The 8,951-nt window shown below is 28.5% G+C and overlaps 1 protein-coding gene across 6 annotated transcripts in view; it reads right to left on the reverse strand.

Moving 5' to 3' along the window:
• Nucleotides 1–4,931: 4,931 nt before the first annotated feature.
• Nucleotides 4,932–8,951, reverse strand: part of Atet (ABC transporter expressed in trachea) — a 160,802-nt gene continuing 156,782 nt past the window's right edge. For 5 of the 6 annotated variants that reach the window (XM_067052570.1, XM_067052571.1, XM_014430781.2 and 2 more), the window contains 4 exons: nucleotides 8,435–8,603; nucleotides 8,255–8,355; nucleotides 7,997–8,152; nucleotides 4,932–5,284 (listed from right to left, as the gene is read on the reverse strand). In XM_067052570.1, the coding sequence (XP_066908671.1) occupies nucleotides 4,940–5,284; nucleotides 7,997–8,152; nucleotides 8,255–8,355; nucleotides 8,435–8,603 (771 nt within the window). In that variant the 3' untranslated portion in view covers nucleotides 4,932–4,939. The remainder of the gene's footprint in view (nucleotides 5,285–7,996; nucleotides 8,153–8,254; nucleotides 8,356–8,434; nucleotides 8,604–8,951) is intronic. The other variant, XM_014430778.2, reaches the window with a different exon arrangement.

Below are 8,951 nucleotides of genomic sequence, written 5' to 3' on the forward strand. Positions count from 1 at the left end.
ATATCTCATCTTATACATATCTTCTTACCTACGTAATATTATATTTCATCTTATATTTTTATCAATCTACTACTGTCTAATTCCACAGTTATTGATCAACTAGATTATATTTTCAATTCATTGTTATGTATACTTCCAAATTTGTTAATCTTATTGATTTTATTTTTATGTTTCTCCGAATGATGGTTATCTCTTTTTGTTTTTTAGCCTTGATGAAGACCTAAAAATCAGGTCATAATGTCGGGACAAATAAATAATTTTTTGTTTGTGTATTTCTGCTGACCATATTCCCTGACCATCTTCTTCTCTTATTTATCTACTGTCAACTGTCTTCACCTCAGTATTTAATTACTAGCTGTAAAGCAAGATAGGGCTGGGATCCTGTAAAGGAGGATAATAGTACATCTCGTCCCAAATATCTATTCCAGTGTCCACTGGTAACAATGTAATTTCAAAAGTCTCATTACCAAATAATATCACCTTTGAAAACATTAGAATAGTGTACAGCTCTTGACCTACTTTTTTAAAGAAAATTAAAAGTCTGACAAGTGAAATTTCTTTTGGATCCTATAAGACCCATCCAGACTATATGATGTTTTTAAATTTCAAATGCACTTTTTCACAGGGTGTACTAAAAATCTATATTAAATAATTGACTTTGACAATCAGGGTATTTAATCTCCTTTGGTTTTATGTGTAGACTGTAGAAATGAATATATTCACATATAGCCATTTTAAACTTACATTAAAGAAGAACGAAACATATTAGCCAGATGTTTCGTAAGCTTATCTAGTTGAGTGGTTTGTGAAATGGCCAGACACCAAAAATATACTTTTTATTTTAGTATAACCCATATAATTGATTGTTATTATGATAGTTGAAAAACATAATTACAATCAAATCCCTTATCCCTTATGGTACAATATTGTAATGTGTATATGATAACAATATTTTTTGGAGTACCTAAGTTCTTAGGATCCAAATAATTAAGGATCAAAAATATAATCATACATTTCTTTCCAAGTAATATTCTATTATAAAAATTATTATTGTTCAAAAAAAGTTTCACAATCCTTTTGAAAGTGGATTCTATCTAAACAATTTGTTTTTTGAAGCCACTTAAAAAATGGTTTAGCTTCACCAGTGGAACTTATTACCATAGATCATTTTAAAATTAGTATTTTGGGAAATGATCAAAACATGAATTTTTAAAATGATTTACTAATTATAAAAATTAACAAAATAATAATAATAATTTAGGCAACAATAATTGATACTGCATAGTTGCAAAATAAAAATGATATAATAAAGAGTCTGAGAATTAATCACAGTTTTGACAATACAAAAATGTATAGAAGCTGATACTAGCAATAGGAACAATATAACCACTAGATAACATAATGCCATAAAATAAATACATTAGTATCCTAAAATATTAAACTTGCACTTTTATTGTCAAGTATATTAAAAGTACATGAACTTTATGATCTTTGTGATCTTATTTTTTTAAAAAACATCTAATCATATAATGCCAATACTTCATTTTTAAAATTAAGAAATGATATAATACAACAATAAAGACTATTGTCTAAAGTGAAGCTCATTGCTTACAGACCTAGCACAAACGATGACAGTATAAAAGGATCCATATCTAAAAAGTTTTGATTATATATACACTTAATATATTACAATAGTTTATAAAAAAATAAGATCTACATTTGATAAAAGAATTTATATCATGCTTCTTACTACAATGATATTCAAAAAATTCTAATACCAACCATTAAAAATATAATTTTATTCATATAGTACATTAATGCAAGTTTAAATGAACGATTTTTCGGTTTCAAACATTTATTTTCAAAACATGTTAACCGGTAAATCTTTTGATAAATCATAATGATCAGATAAGTCAAAGATAAACTGAGAACATTTGGCATAGGAAAAGGTTAAACAAAAATAAAGCAATTCATTAACAAATTATCAATTAAACATACCACTAATTCAGGTATATTATCTTCAAAAAGTTATGTTTCTAAACATTATAACTGACTTAAATAAGAATTTCTTAATGACAAATCTAGATAACCATGTCGCAAATAAAAAAAAAAAAGCAATATAGTTCTTATATGAATATGTAAAATAAGCATCAAGAAAAAAATTGAAATAATAAAAGAAAACCAATCATTAAGTTTAAATTTTTAAAATTGTATGACCAGAATAATCTTAATGTATATAATTTTTTTTTATAAGAAAAATATTCAACAAACAACATTTCCATTTTATAAATTACTAAATGTCGACAAAAAATAAAATAAAAAACAATATTCACACAAAATTTAAAAAAAAAACATATAGGAAAACATAATGGTCATTTGTATATTTTTCAATAATGGTGATTGATTTAAATTTATAATGTGATATGTTCAGAGTATAAAACTTAATATTTTTTATTGTATAAAAAAAAAAAGAGGACCAAGTTTGAAAAAATAAAATAAACAAATTGTATAATTCCTAATTATAACCTTTGTACATTCTGTAATGGTCAGTTTTAAAAGAACCACCATTTTCTGAATAATAGAATACTGAAAAACTTAAAAAGAAATCAAATTTGTAAAATTTTGAATACAATGAAAGAAAGTTTTTACTATATTCCAAAAAGGAAATAAAATTGAATTCAATGGAAATAAAAATAGAAGTACAAATTTATCAGCAGAATAATAATAGGTATGAAAATTATCAAATAGTAAAACATATATTCAATCACAAAATAATAAAATAAATCTAATCAATTTTTTTATTTTACAAGTAAATATCAACATTCAAAATAAAAATTTTGAATTTATCATTCTAGTTTATTTAAAAGTTATGAATTAATTATTTCAGCATGGCTTATACATCATTAACAGAAGTTAATACAATTGCTTTTACTAAAAGCGAAATTACTAGCCAAAAAATGAGTTCTTACACCGTTCCGAATATCAGAGAATGAGAACTTTTACAACAATACCTTGATTTCCACTAAAATGACATGTTTGTAGAATTTTTTATTTTCTATTTTTTTTTTATTTTTTTTTTTGTGGAGGGGTACTTATTAAATTTCGGGCAGGAATCGAATTTGAAAAATAGACATTAAATTTTACATAATGTCATACTAATCAATTGAATTATATTTTTACCTAAATGAATTTATATAGAGATCAACAATGTTAGAATAGCTTTACCATTATAGACACTTATGTTAAATAGTTATAAGAGAAAAAGATGGGACATCCTAGGTCCTAAATTTAATTTATCATTTACATTATTTACAATAAAATACTTCAAATCTAAAAATATGTCATGAATCATCTAATATACAAAATCTTAATATTTGATATGTTGTAACCATTATAAAATAACCATAAAAATCTATATTAATTAAATAACAATAAATGTAAATTGGCTATATAATTTGGAATTAACATTTATTGGGTTTATACTTTATTTAGGGAGAAAATATCTATAAATATAAATGTATAAATAAGAATATTTTATTAATTTGCTAAGAGTTATTGCAAAATCTCAAAAATTAGGTTGTAGTAGGAATTCAGAATTAAAGATATATGCATACATGCATTTCTTTCTTTATAAATTTTAAAGTTTTAAAAACTATCACTCAAATATATACTCATACTGTTGCTTCCTAATTATATCAGCCCATTGATTGCATACTCAAATTATGAGTTTTGGAATTCATTTACAATTAAACAAATACTTTTGTTTTAAATTTGTATTATTTTTCCCTATAAAATTGACTAAAAAGCCATGATAATTTTTAATACTAATCTAAATGGAATGATAAGTTTTTCATACTATTTTGTATTAACCTTAACGAAGTAAACACTAAGATTGTTTGCTTGGATACAAATACAATTTTAACATACGGATATAATAAAAACTACTAAAGACAGGTATTATTAATATTCTAGAAATTAAATATTATTCATAATTTACTAACTTTGGCATTTAAATAGTGAGACCTTTTTTTATAACATTAAGGTTCCATAACACATGAAGCGTTAGGTCATAAAACAAGGCAACTATCAAAATGAAAACTTTTACAATGTTGAATTGTTTGTTAATTACAGTGTTTTATCTTCAACCAATAGTCAATTTAGCTTAATATCAACATTATTTCCATAAGAAAATAAATTTCCTAAAGATTCTTTTAACAATTTATGAAGTCAGCCTTTAAATAACTCATGATGCCAAAACTTGAATTCATAAAAATATTCATTTACCATGTTTTAGGACCGAACACCTCATTTCTTAATGTTCATATTATGAAACAGCTGTGCTTATTTTTAAGTAGTGGTCTACAAAAATATTAATTTTAGTAAATTTAAGGAATATGTTTGCTGAATTTGAGTGGAAAAACCACAGGATACCTATACTTAGCAAAAATCCACAGCCCTACAGTATAATCAAGTTTATACTCTCATAAAAATATATAAGCATTATTGCTATTACAACTTCAGGAGTACAAGATCCTTCCTGACTTTAACCTTTTATTTTTCCATATTTCGAGCAAGCATTGGGTTATAAAACAAGACAACTGCAGTCATAAAAATTGATCAACAAAAACAATAATACTGCTGTTGATAATTGGAATTCAGTGTAAAGAATAACAGATGATGGAAGAAACAGTATTTTTTTATTATTATTAAACTTTAAAATTTAAAATTTGTTTTACTGTATTCCTAATTAAGATAGATTTATAGTATGACAATAAATATTATATTGCAATCAATATAACTAGATTATGGAGCTACTTCAAGAGTAAACTACTAATAAAAAGAGTGATTTCATTGAGCCATAATACCAACATTAATTCAAAACTAAAATGGATATTTAAAAACTGAATATTTTCTAATACAAAATTAGAAAATCATGCTTTTACATATTTAATTTCAATTTTAACTTAAGAGCGAAATATGCAGATATTCTCAGCAGAATGAAGAATCCTACAAGGGCCACAACATCAGTCCAATATTCGACACCAGACATATCCATCTCTTCAAGGAATTTGGAAGGATTTTTGTAATGACAGTATATTTCTGAACAGTTCAGTTTTGGTCTACCTCCACCATATATAGCTATCATACAACCTTCGAACCCGTACCTTATATAACTGATATATGTTACCCATTGCATATACCAGGGGATTGTAGAAAATGTTACAAAGAAACCAGAGAAGAGGAGAACAGGAATCGAAGTAACAGGTCCAAGAAAAACTCCAGTCTGAAAAAGAAAACAAAATAATTTTTGATTATTTTCTAAGTTGATAATTTATAACTGTCTAAATAAAGTAGAAAGAATAATAATGAATATTTTTGTTTTAATGGATCGATAACTGAAAAGATTCCTATCTCTATTCAGAGACAGATTAAAATTATTTTTTATTTATTATCTACAAGCTGTGCCTCATGGTTACACCCGTGTTAAATTTGAATTCACTTAGTAATATCCTAAATTTATGAGGAAAAACAAAAGGACTAATAAAAAAAAAAAAAAATTGATTTGAGAGAAAGTCTTTTCATTGGTGGCTGTTCTAATTTTCAGGAAAAAAACAAAAAAAAACATTATTTTTCTATTTATTTCACTTCATTTCAGTAAAAAATATATAATTAAATTTAGGGATAACACAAATAATAGTGAGTGGATACTTTATAAGTTTGTTTCAAGGGTGGTTGATAGTATCTCTCAGAAGGGCCTCAATGCTGTGTATTCATTCATATTCTCAGTGTTACCAATGTAGGAGGAGGTAGGAATGGGATGTAGACCAGAATATGGAAGCTAAAATAAACAGGGGTAACTAAAAGTGTACTATTTCGATGTGAAACACTTTCCTCACATTTAAAGGGTAGGGTTATACTAGGGAAAGGCACCTGTCTATCTAACTGAACACTTAACAAGCCTGGGATGAGCCAGTCCTCAGACCCTGTGGGAGAAACGAAAGGAAGGTGGATGGATGTAGAAATAAATGCTTCAAAAAATATTTGTTGACCAAGTGTGATCACAAGTGTACTTGTGACCAAGAGATATCCTGATAAAGCTCCAAAGGGATTCAAAGGGAATCTGACACTTTTTTTTTCAAATTCCCCAAAAAACAGAAAGATTGTATATTTAATATGGTGTTTACATAGTATATATACATATGAATTGCATTACAGACTGAGTCCTTGCACTGGAATAGAGTTCCATTGAATATTGCATTCCCCTGAAAGCACTATGAAGAAATATTAAGTATATACTGTTTTGAAGTTGTTAGCACATTTTAGAAGGGTCACTACATTTTTCTATCTTTTAACTAAAACTACAACTTCATCACTTAACATTTAAAAATAAGAACGTATCAATCTCACTGTCTGCATAATGTTTTGGGTTACTACAGTTATTAAGAGCAAGTCCCCTGTTCATTATTCTAGATCAGGCTGGTGGTATTCTGCAAGTAGTTCAGCCTGCTCCGCACAAGCTAGAAGGTAGTCTCTGTCATGTAGGTGGACATCTGATGCCCATTGATATCCATGGATTCTTTGCTAAATTTCTACAATTTCCAGAAGTATGCATTGTCCTGTATACGATTATGCCAATGTGTTCTTCTATTAGCACAGGATATTCTTGACCTGAGTTGGGACTGTTGAGACCTTCTTGATGTCTGGATCTCTGATGAAGTGATGTGCGTTCTTCAGAGTCTGCCAATGTTTTATAAGAGCCATGAGGTATTGTGGGGGCTTCTGGAGGATGGGTGGTTTCAGGTGATAGGTGGGGATGGCTTGTGTGGATAGTTTGTTGTTATTGTGGATAGTGCTGGTACAACTATCACTATTGTGAAGTAGTCAATGTAGGTAACTACTTCCTCTACAATGTGCAAACTGGATGCAGCCTATGACATATTTCTGTTTTGAGTCAACTTCCTGGATAGTTGAACTTCTTCATTGCTCATTCAAGTTGTCTAATATGTACTTTATAAAGAACTAGGTTATAATCTGATGAGATGAAGTTAGATACAGTGTAGCCAGAGATATGGTGGGGCTTATCGTAAGAGGTCCCATTATGGCGGAAGGTGTGGGAAGATGGGTGAACCATTTTTTATTATTTTAGTGAAACTGTAATTAAAAAAATAATGCCAAAATTATCAATAAAATAAATTCACTTTTATGCCCCAGTTAGAACATTCTTCATTCACAAACTTGTAGAATATGTCTCAAGGTCAAGGTTTACTGTGAGTAAAATTTGTGATGTCAAGGCAAGGCGAAGTGTATTCCTTCTCAGCCCCTTAGAGGTTCTCCTAACTAAGATGTCTTTGCTTAGTTATGAAGTATTTTCGGAGTTTAAATTACTTAGTTGTTATCCTTTAACCTTCCTTTTTCAATAAAAATGAGTTCAGATCTCCCCTCCCCTCCAGCTTGGATCTACAAGGTCTGGTTCCCACTCCTGGACCACAAGATCCAGAGACTGGTTCTCTATGGTTGCATTTTTATAAGCTTAAATAATCTCTGAATCCTCATTCTCTTTGAAGTTGAGTTAATGGTGAAAGGTTGGTTTCCTTTAATTAATTACCTAGTCTGATCAGCGTTAATGTAATTGGCAAATCTTGCTTACGAAATAGATCTTATATTATCCTTATCTACATATGTTATACTTTCAATAATTGAACACAAAGTATTGCAGCATTCTGAGATCTCTTTAACCACTCTCTACCACATTCATTGCTGCCCTAACAGAGAGTGCCACTAATGATGCTTCCATCCTCTGAAGATTTACAGCTAGTTCCCCTAAAACTCATTCTGTAAATTCATCTCCTAATCAGCTATCTAACCTATGTATTGTCAAGGCCTTCTGATTGGAGTACTTCACCTCTCAACTGGCACGTGGACCTAATATACAGAGCCACCTCGACAAAGAGATTTAAATAAATTCAAAAATATCTACAAACATATAATTAGTTACCTCTATAGACATGCCTGCTCCTATCAAAAGACCAAGACTTTGAGCAACAAGTGAGGTTAAAACACACATGTTAAGAACCATAAAGAACCTTACAGGATCAAGAGGCTGAGAGGTCATAAAGTATACTATTGCTATATAAACCACAGAAAAGACAATCTGGAAAAGAAAATACAATTAATTGTGAACCATAATACAAATTTGTTTATTATATAATTCTCCATTTATAAACATTAAAAGAACAATTTAAAATATAATTACCTGAAATGGTAGATCAGCTATTGTTTTTGCTATGTAATAAGACTTTAATGAATACCAGTAGTTCAAATGCTCTCTTACAAAAACAGACATTTCCATGGGAACTAAAAAGTAATTACAATGAATATAACTACTGATTAAAATTAATGCTACATATTCAATTAAAATGGAGAAATAACTTACATGTTAAAACTGTAGGCATCATTGCTGTGAACATCAGAAATAAAACTGTAAAGAATATACAACCAGCATTGTTCATAACTTTGGATGCTTCATTACCAATATCATAATAAATTAGGCCAATGAGAAGACCGATAAAAATATGTGACAAGAGCCTCATCCTAGTTAGCATCTGGAAAATCAGGGCAATAAAAATAAAGTTTATTTAGCATTTCAAATTTATATCAAGTATTTGTGTTAAATTATTAGGAATTGGATCACATACAAAAATTTTAAAAAAACAGTTAAACAGAACATATAAGAATGGGATAAATTGGAGTCCTATAAAGATTGATGTTTGTCCTGTTTGAGAGGCGTCTCCTCCAAACGTATGCTATGTTCGTGGCAAGACATCTTTTCTAGGGCTGATAGGGGTTTCCCAAACTGCATTTTATTTATTTATGTACGTAATGATAGAATATTTAATCTATATAATGCATGTGTAGCAGTTCATCGGACAGCCACAACAAGTAGTTCGCCA

This window comes from Halyomorpha halys, unplaced genomic scaffold (genome assembly GCF_000696795.3).
Source record: "Halyomorpha halys isolate HHAL.00 unplaced genomic scaffold, Hhal_1.1 Scaffold913.1, whole genome shotgun sequence".
NCBI classification, from domain to species: domain Eukaryota; kingdom Metazoa; phylum Arthropoda; class Insecta; order Hemiptera; family Pentatomidae; genus Halyomorpha; species Halyomorpha halys.